This window comes from Aspergillus alliaceus (genome assembly GCF_009176365.1).
Source record: "Aspergillus alliaceus strain CBS 536.65 unplaced genomic scaffold BDW43scaffold_32, whole genome shotgun sequence".
Taxonomy (NCBI): Eukaryota; Fungi; Ascomycota; class Eurotiomycetes; order Eurotiales; family Aspergillaceae; genus Aspergillus; species Aspergillus alliaceus.
In genome coordinates this window covers 418,014-443,079 of record NW_022474715.1, presented here as the reverse complement: position 1 = coordinate 443,079, position 25,066 = coordinate 418,014, and the positions used below count along the sequence as shown (strand labels likewise).

The following is a 25,066-nucleotide window of genomic DNA, read 5'->3' as shown; positions in this document are numbered from 1 at the left end:
GGCCTTCCCCTCTTTCCCCTAATTTTCTCCGCTTGACCTTTGCATACAGAAGTGGGTATATGGGACGCCAATCATGCAGACACGGACCGGTATGACGTTACTTTCCAACTCAAAGGGACCATGTGAAGCACCGAAATAGAATAGGAACAGAAAAAGAGACGAAGCGGGGTTCGAAATGGTCATTACTCACGTTGGAGTAAGTATGGCTAGACTCAGAGACCACGCCAAGGCAATACATACGATCTACTATTCTGTGGCCTACCAGCGTATACATGCCCCACGCGGTATGTATTCCACGCAAGCTCAACAGTGTGGGACAGGAGGGGTAACACAGGTCAGGTACACATTATCAAGCAGAGGCTAATTCGCTACTACCTAACATCGAGGATACATGCTAGCTACTGCACTCCTAGCCAATCCTCGGGATAACCCATTCGGTCCGCCTCGCGCCATTCTGCGTTACCCTCATAGGCCAGTCGGACAGGATCCAGCAACTCGTTTAATGCCGATGCGACAGCAGCTTTCAGCGTCTCTGGCGTTATAAGCTGTTCCTTGTAATCCTTTTCTATGGCCTCATAGGATTGGTAGTGTCTATACGCCTTGCACTCACATCCTACGTTTCGTACGGGGATGCTGAAAAGAGTGCCCCAAGGTGCGTCCTTGCTACAGAATGGCCACTTGGCTCCTTCAGAGCCATTCTGTCCGTTTGACTCGTAACCTCCGCCATTAACAGGCTTCTGGGATGAATGGCTCTGGTTGCTCCACCGAAGCTCGCTGATAGGCATCAGAACGTGCTCAAGTATCGGTAGTATGCCGTTGCCTTCCACGACGCCGGCATCACAGGACGCCCTGGAGACCTTCTCCCGCACCGTCTGTTCGTTGTCCAGGAACATAATCTTGGTATTTGCCGAGTCGGAGGACGACATCTTGCCGCCGACCAAACTGGGTAGTAGTTCAGTCATCAGATGTGCAGGGGAGCGGTAGCCCAGCTGGGGAAGGAATTGCTCGCCCAGAGTGTAAATTCCTCTCTATAGAATATGTCCCAAAGTATCAGCACTGTCTGCACATTATACCCGTCACCCAATGCGAAGATAACTGCAAGTAGTTCAACAAACCTGATCTTTCCCGCCAATCTCGACATCTGCCTGGAAGTATTCCACCATCAATTCTTGCACGATTGGCGTAAGCAATGGGCTGAGCAACGTGGCTGCGCCGACTTCAGCACCCGTGGCTCGAACGTCCGCCTGTGAGACTAAGGTGCAGAATTTCCAGAGGTCCACATTGTATCGTGGCGTCCCTTGATGGTTTGATTCTTGCTCGAACTTCACCTTGGACATGGGGACTCCCATCGCCGTTAGAACAGTGGTAATGAGATATCGGTAAAACGCTGTCTTGTGCTGGACCTCTTCCCATGGGTGCTTGTAGTTGATCAGAAATGCGTAGGTATCAACCAGTCCGACAGTGACCTGCACTGTTAGCAATGCAGTGTGATGCATTCTACAAAGGGACTTAGCCTTACCTCTCCTCCTGCCCGAATAAAGTCGGATAGCTTCACCCATGGAACGAAATAGCCGATGTGCGCTGGATTCTCTGTTAACCAGGATCGGATACGCTCAGAGCAGTCACTTACGCTTTCCGGTAGGGGCAGTGTCTGATAGTCATCGTTAGTCAAACATTGACTTCTTTAACAGCAAATAAATGGCAGACGCCACGTACCCCAAAGAAATCTCACAGGCCTATCCTTCAATAATAAGGCTCGCAATTCCTGTGCAGTCGCCCCATTTTGTAACTCCATACGGCGAGTCACCAAGGAGTATTTTTGTTCTACAGTCAGATTCGAAGCCATGATGGTCAGGTCCTGAACTCAGAAACAGATTAAACCACCAAATGGAACAGAATTTATGATCTCATCTCCGGCACAACAAACAGTGAGCGCCAGTGAGAAATATATCGGAGGAATGTCCAAGTTCTACCCCGCCTAGCGCAATTGAAACTCATAATTGACCCTAGGCCACCATATGCATGGCGGGTTGACCTGCATCAAGGTCAACGGTCTATCACCTCCGAATTGCACCGGTCTCTAAAAAGGAAATGATCGTTGCATAGATAGTATTCTGTTACTTTTCCCGTGGTACACTTGGCGATTTGGTTGGCCCATTCTATGCTGATCCAGCACGGACCCATGTAGAGTGAGGTGCATGTACATACGACTGCAAGTTCAGCTCATAACCCCTCACCTACCGAGAAAATACCTGGAAGAAAGCAATAGGCCAGGAATGGCAGATAGGTCTCACTGCTGTCATCCCCCGTCCTTGTTAAATATATATACACTTATGCTGCTTTCCATTGCCACATATCCACTGCTTAGAAAGCGGGAATAACTCAACCCAAACAAGCCCTAACATCGGTACCTAACCCAAACCACAGCAACCTACGACCTCAGAATAATAAGCATCCTTATAAGCGAATCCGCCGTAGGCAGCAATGTATGTGTGTTTCTTACGGTAATTAGAGGCTATTATACTCTATTACGCGGGCCTTTATACCTAGCATTGAATAGGCCTAGTACCCATCTATACACTATTCTGTACCGGTCAACTTGTTCTCCTTGGTCGTCTCAAGAGATCAAGGATAGCAAAAGCAACCACCCATCAGCAGTTTGAATATTTGACCAGAATGGAGAGCTCGCAGTATCTATTATTTTAGTCTATAATGAATGATGTTCTGTATGCCCCACCATAATCGAGATCCATAGAAAGGAAATAGTAAGCTTTTACCTATCTAAATCTCAAACTCGTACAATTGACAAAACTTATGTTCTAGGTCTACCGGCATGCTGCTGTAGCCTCACCACTTCCGACTTTGTCGGCAGTTCAGGCCATACGTCAATCCCGTCCAGGAGGGCCAACGCCATACCGCCCTCCTGGTGCGTGGTGATATGGCAATGGAGCAGCGAGGGAAATGGTCCCTGGACATGGTACCGGATCGCTATCCATACTCCACCATCCTGGGAAGCCGTGAGTGTGTTCGTGGTGAATGTGTCGCGTAACGCGGGTTTATCGAGGTAGAAGAGGTCGGGCCTCTCTCGGATTCCTTCGTCGACGGATGACCAGTTGAAGACGCCCATTCCATCGCCGATGATATAGGCACGATTGCCGTGCTTGTGGATGGGATGCGGTGGGTGAATGGGGTCCATCTCGGGGTCGGATACGATTTGGATGATGATGTCCACCCAGGTGTTGTTGAGCGTTTGGAGTACGTATTTCGGCGCTATTAGATCCAGTGGCTGCTTCGCGAATATGAGCGGGGTGTCTGCCGTGGTCTCGGGTTCGTACAGGACTCCGTTGCCTAAGGACCATTGGTACGAACTGTTGATGCGCGTCATGTGAGTTTTCAGGGTGAGGTCCGCAGACTTCGGTAGCAGGGGAACGTTGAATGCGGGGAGATTCTCGGTATAGTTCAGATACCTAACGCTAGCAGACGTGTTCTGTCCGGCGTAGTCAATATATCCCTTCGTATGGGGGCCAACTAGTGCTTGTGGTCTGACCCCATCCCCTTTCCGGTTTGGGGCACTGTAGGAAAGAACAGCGTAGCCGCTGATAACCTGGTCTCCCCCATTATCAGTGACTCGAATCGCATAATCCCCCGGTGCCTGATCCAGCTTTATAAGAACCGAGTACCTGGCACCATTGTACATCCCGACCATCTCGTACTGACGCGGTTCCACGAACTGGCCGTCCACCTCATATACCCACATCGGATGGTTGTCCACTGAGAAAGTAGTCCCTTTTTGCGCTTGCGCACCAATGAAGTTCAGACTCGCCCATCCATCCCGCTGATCAACCTTAATCACAGGCATACCACCATCAGACGGGGTGCAGTTGTTGTGCATAGATTGTGGGACTGCATCAGGCTTCTGGTTTGGCCAGCTCCCCTGGACGTTGTGCAATGCGGGCACCAAGCACCTATTTAAAGTTAGCGCATATGCAACCCAGGGAGTGTATTCTTCGCTTCTTGTCGATACTTACCCTCGATCGGTCAAGTTTGTACCTTCCAGTACCAGCCCGATCTGAGAGCCTGCAAGACCCTGCATGTACTTACCCCCTGGGCAGTAAACCGAGCCTTTACCGTTTATGAGAATGCTATCGATACAGCTACACATCTTTAGTCTATTGCTCCGGTATTCCGGCATTTGTTACCTACAAGAGATTCAGGCCAGAATCAATCTCGGCTTGGTAGTACTCCTGAGCTGTGAAATGAGTCCAGTCGGTTATTAGCATCAAGTTTGGGTTGGCTTCGGCGCGCTGCATTTTGACCAATTCGGCACGGTCTTTAGTGATTGCGGAGTATGGGCGCGGGGCATCTGGCTTATGGCTGAGAAAAGTGAGCTACGTTGGTTGAAAGTGCGGCAATAATCCTACCGGATATAGAATGCTCCCACTTGTCCATCCTGCAGCACGTTTTTGAAATGCGAATGATACCTGCACTTGTTAGAAGCGCGAGTTGGATAACCAAAAGGTCACGAACCAGAAGGTGCCTGCTGGGGATGCTTTGAATTTGTATACGAAAGATGAATTCGGCCGGATGGGCGGTTGGGATAGCCCTGGGACACCATCGGACCACGGAGTGTTTTCCATTCTGTTGGCACCATGATTAGCCAAGCCTAAGTAGCTAGCTAGCTTGGGTGTATCTCACGATTGACCATGCCAGTGTACGGTCGTATTAAATGGCATATGATTGAAGACGTGAATCTAGGAAAGTCAACCACTACAATGTGCATGTTTTGTCTCCTTGAGCTACCTCGACATCATCATCTTCGTCAAACACTAAATCTGGCCCCGGATACCCCCCATTAGTCAGGACCATCTGCCGTGGTACGCCATTTGGAGCGCCCTCGCCCCAGGTGAACTCCAGCGTCTCGCGGACCAGCTTAGCCTTCACTAGGCCGAGCCATATAAGCAAGGCAGTAACGGCCGATAGAACAGACATCTGCCAAGACAGTCGTCATTGATTGTACAGGAGATAAAGGTTGCAAGGATTGAGGGAAAGGAAGGCAAGCCCAGTGCGACTTGTTTATCTTTAAAAATGCTACAGGCGGCATATCCATTGCGGCTTGATATTTCCGGATGCGGATGCGGTTGATCGACACTTCCCTCTCGATGCGCTCACATCCAGAAAACAATCTCAAACTCTCCGAGTCTAGAAAAGGTTTTGGCCTCGTAAGCTCTTTTCGTTGACAGGTGAAAGGTATTTCTCCATTGCCAGATAAGCTCTGCTCGGTATGATCCCCCTTCCAAGGAGGTCAAACCGAGCTACCCACACCATGCCCTGAGAAACAGTTTAGATCAGGTATTCTCTCGGCCGCTCATAGTTCAGTGGACGGAGAATAAATCCTATAATAATTACTTGGCGAGGAGGTAATTGGACCTATCGGTGAACGTGTGAAAGGTGTTCTCAGCTGGTTGGACCACACGTGGAAGAAGCGCGCATCCCTTGCATGAAATGTAGCTATAGCCGAATGCGTCTCTTGAGATAAGGTCTGGAGATTTTGGGTCCGTTAACAATAGAACGATACCACAGAATGTGGAAGACAGATGTCATATTCGGTATGATGATATAACTGTTCATAAGTAAAGAAATGGGCGCCATTGAGGATGCGAATCACGAATCTTGAGGTCTATCAGAAATGTCGGCACAGAACTATACTCCAAGCCCTTACCGCAATATCAGTGTTAGTTTCCCGTAGTCCACAGGATCACCCTTGCATATCCCTACAGACCAGCCAGCCACTCCTTGGATGCGACCACATTGGCCTGTTTTGCGATGACCTTTTTCATTAACAGTTCGTGTACTTCCTGATCTCGATCCAAACATAGATCCTCAAGGACCGTCAACCCATAGTCAAGGTCCGCTGCCTGGCGAACAGTCGATAGCGCCGCCCCACTAGCGATCAGACCGACCACGACTAGGTTTTCAATGCGGGAGCTGCGAAGGGTCACTTCAAGGTCAGAGCCCACAAAGGCCGACACCCGACGTTTTGTCGTAACGATGTCCTCCTTGTGAGGTGCCACGGTAGGATGGAACTCCACACTTTCATCGCCTTCGATATACTTCCCCAGAGGAATCACTCTTTGTGCCGAGGGATTTCGAGGATGTAAGTCAGGGTACCCAGGACGGAAGGCCGTCTTAACATGAATGATCTGGATGGATTGTGTTCGGGCGGCATTGATTACGAAGGCAAGACGCTGGACATAGGGAGTAGCATCGGAAACGTGACTGACGACGCCTTTCGGAACGTCCAAGACGAGGAGAGCTGTATTCTTCATGGAGAAGCTTCCCTAGGTTGTAGCGAGTCGACTGTTGGGGGTGTTTCTTGGTTTTATGGACTCGCTCCATCCCGGTCCCGCGGATTCTGACCGGTACCGGGCACAGAGGAGTGCCGATTCCGCTTGACACTGCGCAACATCAACTTACACGAGAACAAAGGCTTCATTGATTTGCGCTTCGCGGCTACGATGGGAGCGGTGCCGTATGCAAGACGGCGACGGGAGATGGTACTTGAATCTTAGCTAGGAAGGGGAATGAATGTAGGTAGAGAAGGGAATATGAGGGGTCTATTATGATGAAAAGTTATTACTTGAAGCCCGTCTACTCGAACTTATTATATATGCACTGTGAACCAAAACTGCCACAGATACAACATACATTCACCCTAACCAAATAAGACACAACACAACTAAATAGGCATCTTAACTGACCCCCACATCTCGGCCCTAACCTCCTATCAGATCCAAACCAGCCCGAAACCCGGGATGACGAATCTCGGCACCAATATAAATTTATGTAACTAAATAATGACTCAAGTATTATATTCCCTAAACATCACCTCCATACACAAAACCCATAGCCACCCTCATCATCCCCTCGTACACACACTCATTCTCTTCCCCCCCCCCACCTCCTCCCCCTCAATTCAATATTCAATACTACCTATACTATACACAAAACCCTTCACCTAAAATGACCCAAAACCTACAACCTGCCAAACCGCCAACCTCCATCCCCCTCCCCGGCAAAACAATAACCCTAACCCCCCTCGACCCCTCGCACGCTGCCCCCCTTTGGACCCAAGTCGGCGGCAGCTCACCCCAGAAAACAAAAACATGGACCTACCTCCCCGAAGGCCCCTACCCGGATACCGAATACACCACCTTCCAGTCCAGTGTTGCCCAGAAATCGAAATCAAAGGACCCTCTCTTCTACGCGATCATCGACAACAAATCCCAAGAGGTAAAGGGCTGGATATCTCTCATGAGTATTGTGCCTGAGCATCTAAGGTGTGAGATTGGGTGGGTTCTTTTCTCGCCGGGGTTGCAGAGGACCACTGGGGCTACCGAGGCGGCATTTTTGTTGCTTTGGTATGTGTTTGAGGAATTAGGGTATCGGCGGGTGGAGTGGAAGTGTAATAATTTGAATGGGGGGAGTAAGCGTGCTGCGGTGAGACTGGGGTTTACGTTTGAGGGGGTGTTTAGGGAGCATATGGTTGTTAAGGGGGAGAATCGGGATACGGCGTGGTTTTCTTTGCTTAGAAGGGAGTGGGAGGGGGCTGTTAGGGAGGCGTTTGTGGGGTGGTTAGATGGGACGAATTTTGATGAGATGGGGAGGCAGAGGAGAGGGCTGGAGGCTATGAGGGGGGAGGTCGCGAAGGGTATGGAATCGGGGCGAAGGTGATGGTTATAGACTTTGGGTAATAGAGGGGAGATGTTGGTGCTTCTAGAGGCGTCGCTGGCCAATGCTAGTTCAGGGCTATGAGATGCAATCGGTTCCCATCTTTAAGCCGGGTGTACGGTTCGTATCGTAGTAATTATTATCGTTTCCTGCTACTATCGTCCCTCGTAGCATTTGTATGCCCTCAACCACTCATCTGCACACCTCTTCGTTCAACGCCGAGTTGAGATCGGTTGGGATTACTCCCGCGGCCACCCCATCTATCACAATTAGCGCAACTCCTCCAGAGATTCCAACAGTCCATACCTCGATATGACCACCGGTATTCCCCCAGCTGTGTCTTCCAAGTCCAAAAGATCCAGCCCTGCTGTTTCTCGTACGTCTGCACCTGTGCAGCGAACCATTTCTTGTAGAAATCCTGGTTGCTATATGGCTCCCATTCCGGGCTCTCCTGCACATCATCCGGGACGCTCAGGCTCCATTCGCCGATGATAGCGGGCCAGTTGGCCGCCACCTTGTCGTTGCAGGAGGTCTTTATATAGTTCTCCTTAGACACCGCCACGCCCGCATCCCACTTAATATACCGGTGATTGTCGTAGGCCGCGTAGTAGTCATCGGTGAGATGCTCGTGCGGATCCCCAGCACCCCAGACACTGTCCATCATCTGGATATGCAAGTAGTTTTCTCGGTCAATGTCGAGTTCTCGCTCCACCCCGCGGATGGTCTTTGATTTATGTCTCAGTATCACTCCTTACCCAGGCAAAGAGGGGACTCACATTGAAAGCATCGGGGTAATAGCGGGAGCGCAGGGAGGCTGTGGTATCGGGATTCTGCACTGGCTCGTTGACAACCTCCAACATTCCCACATTCCGGAAGTTATGTTTGGTGTGGATGTTGGTCGCCATCCACTCGAGGAACTCTAGTGCCCGGGCATATTGAAAATCAACATAGAACCCAGGCGTGTCGGCGAACTGGCCCGTGAAGGCATTCTTCGCCACCTGCGCACCAGGGGCCCCATGCAGGTCGATGATGATGTACAGACCCGCATCACTAGCCCATCCACATAGTTGCTCGAGGTAATCATATCCGCCCTGCGGGAAATACTCGCTGTCAGAGTAGATGAGATCCTCCTTCATCCAGTAGCCGACGGGTATGCGGATCGTGTTCAGACCGTAGCTTTGCATCTCATCGATGTCATCCTTGGTAACCCATGAGCTCCAGTGTTCGGCGAAAGCGTCGTTGGCTGCCGCCTGCCCCAGCTTCGCCACACAGTCGTATTCGGACTGCTCCCCTTCGCAGCCGATCTCAGACCAGGCCTGCATGGCGATCCAGGGTTCGAACACGAACTGGGTACCCAAGTTCACCCCTCGAATCTTACCGCCCGAGGGGGCAAAGAGGTCAGTTCCATTGCTAGAGGTTACCCTCTTGTTCGACGGCAGCCAGGCGAGGGTCAGAGTTGCCAGGATGCTGAGAGCTGCTACCCTCATGCAACCCATTTCGGCTCGAAAGGCCCACAAGCAGGATGGGATACACAAACGGGGAATTGTACGGGTACTAGATGAACACCAACAGCTTTATGGCCAGTAATCACTTGTGACCGACACATGTTCGCCGAAACGAAACAAACGGACTCTTCGATCCATGTTTGAGGGGTGATCTGCTGGTTCAAGCATGATTGGATCTGGTAAACCATTGTTATGTTGGAAGAGTTCAGCAGAGAATGTGTCTGACCCATGAAAGGCTACGTCGTGTTAGGGTTTTCCTCAGGCTGTGCCTTGGGTGACGTGACCGGGCTGCTGCAAGGGAGATATTGACTCAATAGGGATAAGAACATGTCTATCGGGCGGTGCAGAGTTGCATTCCACAGGTATTCTGGCCAAACAACAACATAGCAATGGCTTTGTGCATTTGCAAGTTGAAAAGGGGTAGTAATGAACTGTCGTCGTCGGACAATGCCGTGGACTAACAGGCGGAAACCCCGAATTAAGCCCTGTGCCTAAGTCTTAAAAGGCATCGTTGACCTAGCGCACTTTCCGTAGCCAATAACCCTGAAGATCCCAATCCATGGTCATTTGGCTTGTCCGAGCCCAACGATCAACCTGTATAAATTTAGATTTCCGCTCAACTTGTCTACGGCCGAAAGGGACGGTCATTTTCGAAATGTTCCAGTATTTCGATGGGTCTCATTCTGCGTGAGCTGGCCAATCCAGGAATGTCATTCTGATCGGCAGTGGTTTCCGGAATGCATGAGGAACCTGAAAGGGCGTTCGGACGCGTCGTTGGTCAAACATATTTGGGAACACTCTACCAGTAAGTCCGCTAGGCAAGAAATAGTGCCGTTCTCTTGTCGATACCGAGGTCGACTGTCCACATCCTCCCATGCTCTAGTAACTATACCCAATCCAGGTCGTGGCCCGTGACTGAAGAGTGCGTTGAATGGCCATTCTTATTCGCGCGCGATAGGGAGGGAGGGAGATCAGCGCCTCCGAGGTGCAGAGCTCGACCACGAATAGCTGTAGCCCGGCCCTTTTGAGGACGGGGCCGGTCTGGATCCCATCGACGTACGCTCCGAGCGAATTCACAAAGGGGGTTTCCTGTTCGGACTATCTTTATGTGAGCTGGGGGTCTGAGGGATTTAGACTCTTCTAGTGGAATGATTCGAGACCCTTGCGTAAAAGTCTTTCGCAGAGCAGATGAGAGTTTATACACGGTAGCGAACCGTAATTTAAATCGTGCGGTAGAAACTGAACGAGAGAGAGAGGCATCCAGTGACCTAGAGAAAGGGATAAGTAGTGAAAAGAAGGGACAAAGGTCTTTGTTTGATCAGAAGAAAGTAAGTTTCGGTTATCATGGGAACCAATCATGACCATACAATTCAAGCTAGTGAGAGCAAAGACTGGGCCAAACCATGGAACTTGGGCTACCTTAGATACTAGTCAAGTCTACTATTTCTCCATACATTCTTAACTTTTCCCTATATCTTCTCCAGAGGCATATGGAGGGAATCTAATGTAGTCCACATCAAACCCCTCCGCAAAGTTAGGCTATCACAGACAGTATACCACTATCTAGGCGAATCCCTTTCTCCTATAGGGGGGTTGGTTATCCTAGTCGAGCTCTGTTCTCTTGAAACATAAGGAATATCACACATTGGGCGGCTGGTTGGAGGAAAATGGTCCTGTCTCCGCAGTAGCACTTAGCAGCACTTGACAGGATTTCGTGGCTAATCTGCTGTGCTCTGTCCTGTTGGTCTCCGACCAATTGGACCCGACGAGCAACGCAGCATCATACCACCCATTGCCCAAGCTAAGCTCGTGTTTCCGTTTCGGATCCGTGCGTTCAGTCCTGACAATCTTCAACTGGGACATTCCATGTTGCAATCAACCCCAAAAAAGAGCTTGGTTTCAACCTGCCGTGATTGCCTGATCGATCCTTCGCGACCGTTCAAAATCCATCCTCCATATTGGCTCCAGATAACTGGTTATCAGCATCCATGCCCTCCCCCACGACGACAAACGTGCAACCATTCCCAGGGAGCACCTGGCCAACAAAAACGATGCTCGTTCGTCGAGCGTTAGTTCAAGGGAATTAGCAATGTCCGGAAGCTGGGAGAGCCGGCTGTCTTCGTAGTCCCTGCTATATTTGTCGATCTCGGTTCCGAAACGGAAACCCCACAAATGAACGGTTCCTCATCTTGCTAAACCCCATCCATGGCAGAACCTCATGGGTTCATGCATTTCCCGCGCTTCGGCTCCGAGGAGGCTTTTGGCCGTGGAGGGAAATCCCGAACCAAGTCCCTTCCCACTGCCATAGACAAGTCAGATAAATAGGGTGCACGCAGGTGGTACGCTACAGAAAGTAATATTGGTTGTTTGTTTATTGTTTTTTCGGTCCCTTCACCACTTCCCCCCTCCCTCCTCCCCTTTTTTTTTCTCACTATCTCGGGATGACCGGAGACTGTCGTTGGGGAAATTGTATGGTGCCTCTGCCATAATGGGAAAGTCTAAGAGGAGTTCAGGTTTCCACCGAGTTATTATTAATTATTGAAAAACACGTACCCTCTAGTATGAACCATATCTAGTAATTGTCACACAAGAAAAGCAGACATGGGCTCATATGAAACAAAACCGCAAGGGAGGATCACATACGACAGGCAATACGAAGAGAGATAGAGAAAAGGGTGAGTGTGAGTGTGAGAGAGATGCCTGACGATGGGGAGGAAACACCGCATCGCTATAGGGCAAGATCGACCCTTGAGAGACTGGATTTACACCGATTAAGTTGCGACCTCACGCCATAAAACCACGGACCGCCTTCGGCCGAAGCGGCATTCCTTCGGCCACGTGCGATTGGTGTCCGCTCTTCATCTCCATCCCAAAACATGGCCCCAAAACAATTTCCTGAGGGAATCAACCTCCGACACCCCGAAAGGGTCCTCCCCTGGTAAGCTACAAATACCCCTCATGGCCTATCCGTTCTCTCCCAGTCTCACGCGCCCACTACATTTTCAACCCTGTCGCGGCGCGAATGTCGCGAGCGTACCACTCTCAATCCTCATCTCTGTGGCTGGGAGGATGACCTCAATGGAAAAGTCCCCCGTCCGATGATCTCTCGTATTCAAAGATGATTGTCGCAAAAGTATGCCTTTTTCAGACTACCTAACCCGAAAATTTCCAACTCTAGCGACTTTTTTTAGTGGGTATACGGAACTACCGGTATTCACGGCGAGAAACCCACGCAACATCGCTGGCGGTACCCCACGTTTCAGGCCCACAAGGGGAGGGATGGGAACTATGTTGGTTACAACGGCCTCATGCATTCCCCATGTTCATGCTAGGGAACAACATCACATCAGAGACTCGATTTAGGATGTTGTCAATATGTCCATCCTCCGAGGAACTCATACTCTGGCCCGCGGCATAAGGCGACGAGGTGGTGACGCTCACGGAAGCCGGGGAGGTGAAAACATGTTTCGGGGAGATAGCCTCAGGAGCGGGTGCCCTCTTCTTCTTCCGAGAGTTGAAAGCAGCGCCAACCTCTCGGAGGGCACGGAGAGACGATAGTAAATGCCCGGCCGAGTCTGTCCGGATATTGAGGTTTACGTTTCCATCTCCACTCACATGTTCGGCAATGACTGCCTCTAATTTTTCAATTAACTCCCAAGTCCGCCGGTGGATCTGGTCATTGTTGTTTGCAACCAGAAGAAAGGCGGACGCAATTGTTCGCTGGAGACTGACCCAGTTACGTGAGCAATGGGGATGAAGTGAATGCAGCTCAATAAAAGCTTCGATCGTGTTCATAAGATTTATGATGCAGTCCTCACGGACAATCGCGCGTCGCTGGTCATCGAGCGGGGCGTCAGGATCCAAAGAGACCCGGCACATGAGTGAAATATAGTAAGATGAGTGTAGCCGCAACTCGGTCCGCTCGATGTGATCCGCCAAGGTGACGCAGTGTTCCCGATAACGCAGATGCGGGGTAGTATCAGCAAGAATGCGCTCTATTCGTTGTTTATAGTCGCGAATTTCATTATATCGCAGGTGCGAGTGGTGCGAGAGCATGAGCCCCCGCAGCATCTCCAGCACAACGGAAATAATACGGCAGAGGCTTTCGAAGTAGGAGCGATGGCCAGGCATCGATTTCCTGTCATATGGGATTTCCGGCTGGCTTACCATAGTGATGGATGGTCGGTCGTAAGCTAAGGAAAAATGGCTATTTTGAAAAGCCATTGCCCACCTGCGAGAATCACGAGTATTAGGACATTAAGAATCTTGCAAACAGGACAATACTTTGTATGCCTTACCAGACTCGCCTCCGAGAAGCTGCGAGACTTTGCGAGAACCCCGGTGTCTCAACATGAAGCCCAAGGCTCATACACATCCGCTCCGTCATCCCTATCGACAAAAATCGCCGTTAACCTTGACCGAGGAAGACCATTGTACCCTTTCCCACTTACCAAGTAAGGTATAAGAAGCACCGGCGTTCATATTATACGAGAGCACATTGCTGATGATTAACAGGATTTGTATTACTTCCACTGTCGGCTGCGATACATAGTTGATCATGCGCAAGCACTGGTAGGAACACGACACTAAGAGAGACGTGTGAGCCATAGAATTTCTCGTCAGAGCAAGGAGTTGCGCACACACCATATACCCACGATGTCAGCTCCCGCTCCTTCAGTGGCAGGTCAGATAACTGGCAACCTGATGCTAAAACGACGAAGAGGAGGCTCAGGAAAGGCAAGCTCATGCCGAATGGCTTTACCAAGCCATTCATATCCGGTCGATAAACCCCCCCTGCCTTTAGCCGATTTTGCAGGAGTTGGTGTGTATCGCGCTCTAATTTGGGGAGATCCGGGAGGACGGGGTAGAGCACTGCGCCGATGTCTTTGTAAAAACGGAGAAACCTGCGGGAACCTCGCCAATCAGCTAAAGGGCGTGCGCCACAAGAAAACACGACTCGAAGTTTGTTCCACCCACCTGCAACATTGTTCATCATCCGGTAATACCCCACATACCCCGGCAATGTTAAAAGTGTACGGGTCGGACGACCAAAGATCAACAAAGGGATATGAAGCAGCTTCGTTTTCCATCGCCAATTCTGCAAGCAGGTCTTCCTTAGGCAACGCATCCGCTGTCCCATCCGAGCCTTTTGACCTATCCAGAATATCAATCAACGCTGACTTTGCGCCGATATGAATGGAGCTTGTTTTCATAGCATTCTGTCCATAGATTCCCTGAGGTGCTGGAGATTTGCCCTCCTCGGCAGCCGATTTTTCTGAACGAGGATCGGTAGATTTCCTTGCCGCATGTGACTGAAAGAGGGAATTCAGACTAGCCAGTAATTGCTCCATCGCGCGCAGCTTGGAATTCACCTCATCCCATTCGAACTGAGATATTGTGACATTGTCCGACATGCCATCGTCCGAGGTCGGCTCTGCGCTGTAGGAGGAAACCGGTGCATCATCTCGACTAGAAGGTATATAGGATGAACTAGGAGGCAATTGAGGCGTAGTGACGACTGTGGCGGCCGCGGATGAAAAGGGAGTGGGATCAGGGACGAGCGATGGTTTTGGTTGGGTTGGCGGCGGACGACCGTAGGAACAAGTAAAGTTGCGTTTGACGCAGTTTCCGCACGGCACGTTGCGATCGCAGCGAACTTTACTGGCGCGACACGGTAGACAAGTTTTGCACTCGCGAGGCCTGCGTCGGATCGGATATGTAGGCATTGCGATGGCGGCCGAAACGACCTCTGTCGCCCCGCCTAATGGGGGGATGGGACGGAGTCGGGCGCGATAGAAGAGGAGGAGGGATTGGGGGTAGTGTGTAGGACGATAGAGGGAGCTCGCGTAGCTAGCATAAAGGATGCTATTATTATTACTAGATGGCAAAGCGAAATGGCAAGCGTCAGCACGGCCATTCGAGATAGGATCGTTTGGAGTGAAGCGAGTCAACCGACGAGCCGCGACGGAAGGGGCAAGGCACGAATAGGATGCCAGAAAATCGAAATCCACTTGCCAGTGTCAATCAATCGATCATTGTTCAATCCATGAATAGCGTCGCAGCAAAACCTTGGGGAACTAAGAATAGGTGCGTTTTACAATTTTCTGGTTTTTGGGAACTTTTCTTGGGTTTTGTTTTTCCCTCTCCCTTCTTTGCCCCCCTTGTCCTTTTCTGGAGAATTCTTTCTTCAGATCGAAGGAGAAGAGGAGACACCGATCGATTGTCCGGAGGGCTTTTCCGGTTCCGGTTTTTCTGATCTGTGATAGTAATAGTTCCTTGATACTAAGTACCAGGTTCAGAAAAGACCAAGAGTGCTGAGCGATACCCAACGGAGGGCCGTTGAGTGGATTATTATTGGAGCATTGGGGCCCGTTAGTGACAGCGGCCAAGAGGGACGGCGCACCAGCCAACCAAGTCTCCGGAGATGGCGTGGTTGCAGCGCAGATCGTGTCGTTCGCTTAAGATGGCCAAATGGATGGTCACTCAATGATGGTAACCGTATTGAGAATGGGTCGTGTTGAGGATATTTTCGTTCATCATGGCGATTGAAGTTTCAGTTTCGGGAGATAACGTCAGGACTAAAGGTCCCCTCGCTGCCTCGTTAACATTTCTCTTTTCATCCTCGGTTCCAATGGGTTGGGTGAAAGAAAAAAGAACGAATGGAGCCGGTGACCCAGAAAACACAATAAGCTTGTTTTTGTTTTTCGATTTCCCCAACAAGTCAGGTCACTGCACTCACTCACTTTCACTTTGTCACAAAGGAAGGAAGAGTCCAATAGTAGATAACTTAGTAGAGAATAAGTAGTCTAGTTGCCCATTTGCCGATCCTCTGCACGGGAATTGAGCTGCAGTTGCATATCAGGTGATCCTGGTGCAGAACGAGGGCTCGTATGGCATGATCCAACTTAATTAAGTGGGTAATAATGGGAGCAATGGACCTTTAGTACTACCTTGAATGCTTAGTATGTACAGTAACTACCCCTCTCTCGGGATCCCGCGAATTTTCTAATACCAATACCAATGCCCATCCATACTCTATATACATAACTTCATGATCCATCATACATGGCAGAAAGAATGACAGATATCCTTTTCAAATGGCAATCATGATCACATCAGGACGACAACCCAAGTAGATAACACACACCGCCAATGTTTCATGACTTCACGCCGCTAGGAGTCTGAGAAACTTGGGGGACAACCCACCAATCATGCCAACGCGCCTTGGTACCCATCTCAGGAATACTCACCTGAAGGCTCACGGGTTGGCTAGCGCGGGCGTCGTTGGATGAACCGCGCGCAGTCAGCACCTTTTTCACGGTTTCAATAGCAATACTAGCCCCGATACAGGCCCGCATCGTATTCTTGATATCCTTTTTCCAATCCTCTTCAATGGCCGGTGTTCGATTCACCAGGCTCTGAGAATCGCGGGTAAACGCCCCGTTAGCGAGGGTGGCTTCCCAGGCTTTGCGTGCTTCAGATATGGCTTTTGTGGCACGGTCCAGTACGATCTCATCACTATCGCCTTCCAGGATAGCCTCCCGGTGGTATTCTTCAAAGGGAACGAGTTCCGGCAAAGTAATCGGTAAGAAGGGCTTCATGCGGAGTTCGTACCGCAATTGTTCGCTGGAGTACGCCTGTGCGGCAGATGCCGTAGGCAAAACTTCATGACGAGCCAGAAGGACATACAGCGCATGTAAAGATATAGCAAAGGCATCCACGGCAACTATTTGCGTAGTAAGTCTCTCGAGAAGGCGGAGCGTATTCTGTAAAGAGGCATGTCGCTCAGCGGCGTCACGTTTCTTTCCAGCCAGAGCGGTCAGGTTGCGCTTGGCTGTAGCGACAGTAAAAGTGCGGATTCGGTCAATATGGCCGAGATGGGTGGAGCAGATGTGGGACAAGTACCAGTACATCCCTGGCAGTTCTTCTGGAGAATAGATGGAGAGTTCGAATCCTAGTTGAAGAATGAGCCGGAATTGATTCAGCTTCTGATGGTAGGCCCAGCTGCTCAGGGGATACGAGTAGGTAGCGTCGCCATTTTGGAGCATGAGCGGAGGCTCATTGTTCAACGTGCGAAGCTGTTCATCAAGATCTTCGGCCTATGAAGAAGTTAGCAACTAACCATGTATGTGAAGAAGGTCCCATAGATACCTCCATCTGTAGGTTATCCCAGTCAACAATCGTATGACAAACTGTCCGACGAATACGGCAACGGTTGAGGCACGCACTTCGGAAGGTGTCCACAAATGGCTATCCACTGGTTAGCTGGTGGGAAAATAAGAAAAGAGGAGACGGAGGCAATATCGCACCTGAGCGAAACGTTTGACAAAGGCGTCCATGTGACTGGCTATTTGAAAGCGAGGATCGGATGGCACCTCAGTCTCGTCTTTGTTGGCTTGGAGAAGCGCACTAAAAGGAAGGACAGTTTCCGCGAGCTCGTCATACAAGAACTGCTTGACTGGCACAGCTCCCAGGACCGTCACATTGTTCATAATCATAGACTGGAGGAGTGATCGGATATAAACTGACGGCTGAGGCTTCCTAGACAGTAGAGTCCAGACGGCCACCTAAAAAAGTTAGAGATACGAAACGCAGACTAGGAGTACTCAATAAGTGCTTTCCGGATCTTACTTTGAGGTTATAGGGTCCACAGTAATCAAGGACCTCCACAAGGTCGATAGCGTCTTGACACACCCGTTTCAAGTGCGCCAGCGCATCCTCGAAGCTTATGTTCACCATTGGTCGAGGAGGTACTGTGCTGGCGAGTTTTCGTTGGACCTTCCAACTGAACGCTTCGGGTACAGGTCTTCCCAATGACAACGAGTCGGCTATAGGGCTCAATTGCAACAAACAAGACGAGAAGTGACTAGTCGAACGACTCTCTAAGACATTGATATCCTGGTCCAAACTGAGAAGGAACTCACGCCGAAAGAGCAACCGGCATTTTATTGCTTCTTTGATTTTTCCATCGACACTGTTCCCTTGTCCATCAATCCACGAAATGGCCCGGTCCAAGAGATTGCAGAAATACTCATGGTCGAACTGCGACAGCAGACTGCGGTTGTACAGTTGGGTGACAAAGTCTTCCTCCTACAAGCCTTTAGCAACTAGTTATGCGCATATGAAAGACGTGTAGCTCACCTCGTAAAAGTACTCGCTTGTGACTCGTCCATGAACAAAATCGCAGCACTTGATCAGCGCGAGACAATATGCACGTAGCACAAGATGTACCATTCCCGACTCTACCTCATTCGTAGGCGAGTCCGGACGACAAAAATGTGCTTCTTCAATGGTTTTCGGTATAGGCCAAAGCAGCTTATCGAGGTACAAGGATGTAAAGAGTGTTTGCGAGAGGGGATGCCCCATATGCCATGCCATCTACCATTGCGCGGTTATTCTCAATATATGTTTTATATGTAGGTGATATCATTCCCTAAGAAGGCTAGCACCTACCTCATGGCATAGCAACTCGTCCATTATCCCTATCACCTGCTCCGGAGCCAGCTCCCGCGTGGTATCGTAGACGTCTTCTAAAGCTTGCGCATCGCTGGGTCCAGGTCCAAGATATCCACTGTCCATTTTTGAGTCCATAATCTGCGGTACGCACATATGTTAGCGTCAAAGTTGAAAAAGCAATCATATTCGGAGGGTGTGGTGGGAACTCACCTCCAGTGCGCCCACTGCCTCAAACAACGTGAAGTACTCATCCTTAACTAGCTGCCCAGTCCGCAATTCTAGGAACAGACGAACAATTGTCAGAAGGTCACCTCATATAGTGGGATTGAATTCGAGTAAAATAGCCATCAAATAAAGTTAAAAGGTATCTCACTTGAGGCAGCTTGCGTGAAGTCATCCGTAATGTCGCGTGGGACAACGGACTGTGAAATGACTCGCATCATGGGGTTTCAGGCCTCGTTACTTGGCAACATAAAAGAATCGATAATCTGCAGCCAGCTGTCAGATTTGCCGGTTCGAGTCCTAGGCAAAAAGCACTCTTGAGCGAAGGATGAGAGAAAGAACCTGGAGTGTCGGCGAGGAGAGGCGGGGAGTCGGGCGGACAGGGCAAAATTGCGGAAGCACTGCCCGCGCTGTCAAGCTCACGACCGCAGGTTGGCGGTTTTACGGTGACTACATGACACAGCACAACACACAATAACTACTTTAACCAGTCACGTTTGCAGGAAAGAAATGGTCATTTCCTTCTATTTATACCGTGTCAACCGACGAATATGCTACAGAGCTCCAAATCATTCCTGCACAACACATCCACTTCAACCTCCTTGAGGGAAATAACTCATATTATCGCAGGCAAGTCTTTTCGAAAACCGATTACTTCTCAGCGTGAGCGGTCATGGCCTCCTGGTTGGCTTCACCGAGGGCGCGGACGTCACCCTGCTTGCCGTTCTGTATTTAAAAGGGCATTGTTAGCCAAAGTTCACGGCCCATTGTCCCTGATACGATACAAGTAGGGGCATCAAAACGAACCTCCCACTTAGCAAAACGTAGGTCCATCTGTCCACGGCGCTCAGCATTCAGGCGAGCGTTCTCCTTGAGAGATCTGCGGACCGCGCGGGCAGCGACGGCCAGGTAGCGGTTGTAGCTGTAAAAGTCAAACGTTGAGTCAGTTTGACGGATCCTTAGCGATATGAGGGATAATAGAGAATCATGCGTACGTCAGACCAGCGGCTTTCCAGTAGGCCATATTGACGGTGAGTGGAGGATAGGGTATTCGATTGGGGTGAGAGAATGGATCAACCGATACGGGAACCTTTGCAAAGCGTCGAGTTTCGGAGCATCGGGATCTCGGGTCATGTGATACACGTGATCATCCGCCCCATGACCAATCACAACCAACCATCTCACCTCCTCTATCTTGTCCATTGTAGTTGTCAGTATATTGTACATGAATACCATAGCCGACAATATAATTAGGTACCCGGTGAATGATCGCTGGGCCAAGTTCTTTATCTGGCTCGAAGTGTCAATCTGATAAATTCTCTGTCTACGCCAGCTTTGTGTAGTTATCCTTCAACGATATTCTGTGAACGGAAAAATATATAGTACAGGAGGTTACATATTGAGATAAAACGCTGTCCGCCGGAATCCACACAGTACAAGAGTTTCCTATTGCATTATTTGCAGCTGAGTTCTAGAGACTAGATAGCTCATATATATTTGAAGAGAATGGTAAAGTCAATACCCGACGTTGTTAGTCCCTGTATTGTGTAGTGTCTTCTCAGTTGTGGCCGGATATCTTTCAACAAAATGTCCACATCCTATATGCTCCCTAGGATCATAAGCCTCACTTTCTGTCCACTCATCTCAGTCGTCATTTATTTTGTTACCTTTGCGGCAATGAACTTCTATTGTATACCTTGATCTCACCTTGACTTATCTCCTCTGACATCTTGCCGCACCCTGTTCTCTACTGCAACAGCTAGACTCGGGCACTCACTCTTGTTCCGCACACCATCCTTTCTAGAGACAGTATGTGAAAGACGGCTCCGACAGGGATGGTTACCTATGCTGACCATACACATTGTTACACAACCTGCAGCCTCTTATGCTATTTAGACATCATGAGTCCCCCCAAGAGAGTCTTGAACAGACCCAAGAAGCGCACCTTAGTCCGCTGGGACGGTATGCAGTTTTGGCCCCCTTGTTTCGTTGGTATCCCATGGTGATTCTAGTTTGCTAGATAACCTGAACGAGCTCCTACTACTCAGCGTGCTGCCGGTCTGCAACAACCAGGCTATCAAGATTCCTTGGTCGGAGGTCGCCAGTACCATGAAAAACAATGTCACTGAAGGAGCGATAGTCCAGCACCTAGCAAAGCTCCGGTCTCGTCGCGCTGAGGCTGGTAAAGATGTCCCTCCTCCTCTTAAACGTGGTGGAGTGGGGCCATCGAGCAAACCTTCCGGGAATTCATCTACCAGCAATGCACAGGGAGCGAAGCGTAACCGCAAGTCTTGAAGTCTAGTATCTGAAGAAGATGAAGCCTTGGAGATGGCTTTGAACGACGACTCTACATCCGACGAAGACTATGTTGACAAAGGCCGTCGCCCGAATCGTCGTATGAAGAAGTCTAACCGTAGAAAAGGGCATATATCCCAGCGACGGGAGGCTGTTCACAGCAGACGTGAAGATGAAGGGAAAGTAGAAGCAGAAGGAAGCACCGGCGATCCTGAAGAGCTGCTGGTACCTGGTGCCGAGTTTCTTCACTATCCTAATGATACAGAGTTGTCTCTAATTTCAAGCTCCCCCCATACGCCAGCGGCTAACCAGAGCAAACTGATCGTCTTGCGGTACAAATAGCCAACCGGGGAGCTATACAATGGTTATCCTTCGACATATGAGCAGTCAGTGGCCTCAGCTCTCAGCACCTATGACATTGCTCCTTACCCAGCTTCTTATCAACATCTGTCTGGACCTGGTCTCGGTATGGGGAACAGATGTATCCTAAGTTACAATCCTATCCCAGATATGCCTGCCGTTGTTTCGGGAGGTGCTATCCATAACCTGACATCGTTCGGGGAGAACCAAGGCCTTCATAGTACTACATATGTTGGCTATCAGGATCCAGTCTACTACCACCGTGCCGATGAACCCGTTGGCTTTAGCTCCGAAATTGCTGATAGCCATACTGGAAATCTTTATAGTGAGAATTATCCGTACCTTCAAGGCGATTACACTGAGCCAAATGATGGTTAATCATGGAAACAGCTGATAGCCTGGAGTCCGAATGGATGGGACAGTAAATCAAAACTTGAGTAGTCGATTATTGTCCCCTTGCTTGTTTCAACTTCGACGCAACTTTGGCTTCAACTCATTGGGAAACCATCTTGGATTTGTGAAGCTGGAGCTCTTCATCTCGTGTAGGTGAGATTTAAATGCCTTTTTTTGGTCGATTCAGGACAAGTGTATTTGCTTTACATGGGAATTATTGAATTTCGGTGTTGATATTGATTCTTGATTTACTATTTATTATATTCACAGCCACAGCGAGGCATTGGTTTCAGTTTGATCGTTTGTTTTGTTATTCTCCTAGCTTGGGTTTCGTTTCCCTTCTCTTTCTCTTATTCTTCGCTTGTTATTATTCTTCCTAGGGACAACCTATTATTGAAGTTAATGTCAATATGGATCTCTACCCACTGAAGATATAACTAACTAGACAAATGGGAATTAGTAATGTGTACGAATTTCCGCTTCCGACGAGCCGAAGCCATTCCCTCGGGAACGATTCACGTGACCATTTCTAGGAGCTTCTTTTGCCAAGACATCCGGGGATCGGGAATCGCCTGGAAAATTTTCGAGACTTTGGCTTCATCTCCATCTTCTCTCCCCATCTCTTCTTCTCCCAACTCCATCCCTTTTCCTTCTTTTTTCTTCTGCACCCGTTCTTACTCTGGGAGCTCCGATCGGGCAGACTTAATTCAACCATCAACCAACTCTTTGTTTCTATTTTCTCTTATTTACCTCCCTTGTTCACAATGCAGAGAGCTCTCTCCTCCAGGACATCTGTCCTTTCTGCCGCTGCTAAGCGTGCTCCTCTCTACAGATCCTCTGGCTTCAACCTCCAGCAGCAGCGGTTTGCTCACAAGGTGCGTTCTATCTAGTCTTTAATTCTCAATGCTTCTGGCAGAGCCTGGCCTTCTCTCTCCGAAGACATTGCTAATGCGGTGTAGGAGCTCAAATTCGGTGTCGAGGCTCGTGCCCAGCTCTTGAAGGGTGTTGATACTCTTGCTAAGGCTGTCACTTCTACACTTGGTCCCAAGGGTCGCAATGTCTTGATTGACACTCCTTACGGTTCTCCTAAGATCACCAAGGGTATGTACTTCCGACCGTTCCCGAATAAGAGATCATGATACTGACTGCATGAAGACGGCGTGACTGTTGCCAAGGCTGTTCAGCTTCAGGACAAGTTTGAGAACCTCGGTGCTCGTCTCCTCCAGGATGTCGCTTCCAAGACCAACGAACTCGCCGGTGACGGTACCACCACCGCTACCTGCCTTGCCCGCGCCATCTTCTCCGAGACCGTCAAGAACGTTGCTGCTGGTTGCAACCCCATGGATCTGCGCCGCGGTATCCAGGCTGCTGTTGATGCCGCTGTCGACTACCTGCAGCAGAACAAGCGTGACATCACCACTGGTGAGGAGATTGCTCAGGTCGCTACCATCTCCGCTAACGGCGACACCCACGTTGGCAAGCTCATCTCCACTGCTATGGAGAGAGTCGGCAAGGAGGGTGTCATCACCGTCAAGGAGGGCAAGACCCTCGAGGATGAGCTCGAGGTGACTGAGGGTATGCGTTTCGACCGTGGCTACACCTCTCCCTACTTCATCACCGATGCCAAGTCCCAGAAGGTTGAGTTCGAGAAGCCTCTGATCCTCCTTTCCGAGAAGAAGATCTCTGCTGTTCAGGATATCATCCCCGCCCTTGAGGCCTCCACCACCCTCCGTCGTCCCCTGGTCATCATTGCTGAGGATATTGAGGGTGAGGCTCTCGCTGTCTGCATCCTGAACAAGCTCCGTGGCCAGCTCCAGGTTGCCGCCGTCAAGGCTCCTGGCTTCGGTGACAACCGCAAGAGCATCCTTGGTGACCTGGGTGTCCTCACCAACGGTACCGTGTTCACCGATGAGCTCGACATCAAGCTCGAGAAGCTTACCCCTGATATGCTCGGCTCCACCGGCTCTATCACGATCACCAAGGAGGACACCATCATCCTGAATGGCGAGGGTAGCAAGGACGCCATCTCCCAGCGCTGTGAACAGATCCGCGGTGTCATGGCTGACCCCACCACTTCCGAGTACGAGAAGGAGAAGCTCCAGGAGCGTCTGGCCAAGCTTTCCGGTGGTGTTGCTGTCATCAAGGTCGGTGGTGCCTCCGAAGTTGAGGTTGGCGAGAAGAAGGACCGTGTCGTTGATGCTCTCAACGCCACTCGTGCCGCTGTTGAGGAGGGTATCCTCCCTGGTGGTGGTACTGCTCTTCTCAAGGCTGCTGCCAATGGCCTTGACAACGTCAAGTCCGCCAACTTCGACCAGCAGCTCGGTGTTAGCATCATCAAGAGTGCCATCACCCGCCCGGCCCGCACCATCGTTGAGAATGCTGGTCTCGAGGGCAGCGTCATCGTTGGCAAGCTGACCGAGGAGTATGCCAAGGACTTCAACCGCGGTTTTGACAGCTCCAAGGGCGAGTACGTTGACATGATCTCCAAGGGTATCGTCGACCCTCTCAAGGTCGTCCGTACTGCTTTGGTTGATGCTAGTGGAGTCGCCTCCCTTCTTGGTACCACTGAGGTCGCCATCGTCGAGGCCCCTGAGGAGAAGGGCCCTGCTGCTCCTGCTGGCGGCATGGGTGGCATGGGTGGTATGGGCGGCATGGGCGGTGGCATGTTCTAAACTGCGCCGCGCCTGTCGTAGCCTAGCTGTCCTTTGTTCTAACCGTTTCTCTTCGAGCGTGTCTTTGCATATTCTTGGCATATTCTGATATATCTCTGTGTTTTTAATATTTCCTTTGTCCTAATGTGTTGCACGTCGTCACTACCCAATTCTTCTCTTTCCGATCATCTCTGTCTCTCTACCTCCTTTCTCATCTACTCCGTTAAATTCGTTAACCTCCATATATCATCTCCACTCCACTATATCGGGATAAAAGTCTCAGGGAGTCCTGTGTATCATATCATGTACTTTTATGTACGCCACGAGTCTTTCGTGGTTCGTGCTTCAAATTTACAATTACTGTTCATGAAAAAGAGTTATTCTATTACTTCGTAGCTTAGGCTTGTTCTAAACTCTAGTCCGGTTGAGTAAGTTAATGTAAGCTAATCTGAATTG

General features: G+C 50.0%; 11 protein-coding genes across 11 annotated transcripts; 4 read left to right on the top strand and 7 right to left on the bottom strand.

Annotated features, from left to right (window-relative positions):
* Positions 1 to 398: 398 nt before the first annotated feature.
* BDW43DRAFT_312783 (uncharacterized protein) lies at positions 399 to 1,846 on the bottom strand (the record flags this gene model as incomplete). The annotated part of the gene is made up of 5 exons (XM_032047432.1): positions 399 to 1,028; positions 1,116 to 1,466; positions 1,520 to 1,581; positions 1,631 to 1,651; positions 1,717 to 1,846. The coding sequence occupies 5 exons, from the start codon at positions 1,844 to 1,846 to the stop codon at positions 399 to 401; spliced, it is 1,194 nt and encodes a 397-aa protein (XP_031898701.1).
* A 966-nt stretch (positions 1,847 to 2,812) lies between these two features.
* BDW43DRAFT_312782 (multicopper oxidase) lies at positions 2,813 to 4,989 on the bottom strand (the record flags this gene model as incomplete). The annotated part of the gene is made up of 7 exons (XM_032047431.1): positions 2,813 to 3,965; positions 4,029 to 4,154; positions 4,204 to 4,374; positions 4,422 to 4,481; positions 4,528 to 4,638; positions 4,696 to 4,751; positions 4,801 to 4,989. 7 exons carry the CDS (start codon positions 4,987 to 4,989, stop codon positions 2,813 to 2,815), a joined length of 1,866 nt encoding a protein of 621 aa, XP_031898700.1.
* Positions 4,990 to 5,771: 782 nt separating this feature from the next.
* BDW43DRAFT_312781 (cysteine hydrolase family protein) lies at positions 5,772 to 6,326 on the bottom strand (the record flags this gene model as incomplete). Its single annotated transcript, XM_032047430.1, has 1 exon — positions 5,772 to 6,326. One exon carries the CDS (start codon positions 6,324 to 6,326, stop codon positions 5,772 to 5,774), a length of 555 nt encoding a protein of 184 aa, XP_031898699.1.
* A 574-nt stretch (positions 6,327 to 6,900) lies between these two features.
* Positions 6,901 to 7,826, top strand: BDW43DRAFT_134545 (GNAT family N-acetyltransferase). Its single transcript, XM_032038235.1, has one exon. The coding sequence runs from the start codon at positions 7,021 to 7,023 to the stop codon at positions 7,729 to 7,731; it is 711 nt and encodes a 236-aa protein (XP_031898698.1). The 5' UTR covers positions 6,901 to 7,020; the 3' UTR covers positions 7,732 to 7,826.
* Positions 7,826 to 9,567, bottom strand: BDW43DRAFT_134709 (glycoside hydrolase family 5 protein). Its single transcript, XM_032038236.1, has 3 exons — positions 8,505 to 9,567; positions 8,035 to 8,452; positions 7,826 to 7,988 (listed from the first exon to the last, which is right to left on the bottom strand). The coding sequence occupies exons 1-3, from the start codon at positions 9,222 to 9,224 to the stop codon at positions 7,921 to 7,923; spliced, it is 1,206 nt and encodes a 401-aa protein (XP_031898697.1). The 5' UTR covers positions 9,225 to 9,567; the 3' UTR covers positions 7,826 to 7,920.
* Positions 9,568 to 12,539: 2,972 nt separating this feature from the next.
* Positions 12,540 to 14,959, bottom strand: BDW43DRAFT_312778 (transcription factor; the record flags this gene model as incomplete). The annotated part of the gene is made up of 5 exons (XM_032047429.1): positions 12,540 to 13,464; positions 13,532 to 13,622; positions 13,685 to 13,819; positions 13,878 to 14,137; positions 14,211 to 14,959. The coding sequence occupies 5 exons, from the start codon at positions 14,957 to 14,959 to the stop codon at positions 12,540 to 12,542; spliced, it is 2,160 nt and encodes a 719-aa protein (XP_031898696.1).
* A 1,299-nt stretch (positions 14,960 to 16,258) lies between these two features.
* BDW43DRAFT_281823 (N-alpha-acetyltransferase 35, NatC auxiliary subunit) lies at positions 16,259 to 19,300 on the bottom strand. The gene is made up of 8 exons (XM_032042562.1): positions 19,063 to 19,300; positions 18,900 to 18,967; positions 18,687 to 18,827; positions 18,375 to 18,611; positions 17,865 to 18,323; positions 17,543 to 17,800; positions 17,385 to 17,483; positions 16,259 to 17,332 (listed from the first exon to the last, which is right to left on the bottom strand). The coding sequence occupies exons 1-8, from the start codon at positions 19,130 to 19,132 to the stop codon at positions 16,391 to 16,393; spliced, it is 2,274 nt and encodes a 757-aa protein (XP_031898695.1). The 5' UTR covers positions 19,133 to 19,300; the 3' UTR covers positions 16,259 to 16,390.
* A 107-nt stretch (positions 19,301 to 19,407) lies between these two features.
* BDW43DRAFT_281820 (ATP synthase subunit epsilon family protein) lies at positions 19,408 to 19,977 on the bottom strand. Its single transcript, XM_032042561.1, has 3 exons — positions 19,907 to 19,977; positions 19,719 to 19,833; positions 19,408 to 19,637 (listed from the first exon to the last, which is right to left on the bottom strand). Exons 1-3 carry the CDS (start codon positions 19,933 to 19,935, stop codon positions 19,563 to 19,565), a joined length of 219 nt encoding a protein of 72 aa, XP_031898694.1. The 5' UTR covers positions 19,936 to 19,977; the 3' UTR covers positions 19,408 to 19,562.
* An 835-nt stretch (positions 19,978 to 20,812) lies between these two features.
* BDW43DRAFT_312775 (uncharacterized protein) lies at positions 20,813 to 21,206 on the top strand (the record flags this gene model as incomplete). The annotated part of the gene is made up of 2 exons (XM_032047428.1): positions 20,813 to 20,873; positions 20,932 to 21,206. 2 exons carry the CDS (start codon positions 20,813 to 20,815, stop codon positions 21,204 to 21,206), a joined length of 336 nt encoding a protein of 111 aa, XP_031898693.1.
* A 33-nt stretch (positions 21,207 to 21,239) lies between these two features.
* On the top strand, positions 21,240 to 21,944 carry BDW43DRAFT_312774 (uncharacterized protein; the record flags this gene model as incomplete). Its single annotated transcript, XM_032047427.1, has 2 exons — positions 21,240 to 21,431; positions 21,549 to 21,944. The coding sequence occupies 2 exons, from the start codon at positions 21,240 to 21,242 to the stop codon at positions 21,942 to 21,944; spliced, it is 588 nt and encodes a 195-aa protein (XP_031898692.1).
* Positions 21,945 to 22,473: 529 nt separating this feature from the next.
* Positions 22,474 to 25,033, top strand: hsp60 (chaperone ATPase HSP60). The gene is made up of 3 exons (XM_032042560.1): positions 22,474 to 22,834; positions 22,919 to 23,060; positions 23,115 to 25,033. Exons 1-3 carry the CDS (start codon positions 22,724 to 22,726, stop codon positions 24,629 to 24,631), a joined length of 1,770 nt encoding a protein of 589 aa, XP_031898691.1. The 5' UTR covers positions 22,474 to 22,723; the 3' UTR covers positions 24,632 to 25,033.
* The last annotated feature ends 33 nt before the right edge of the window (positions 25,034 to 25,066 follow it).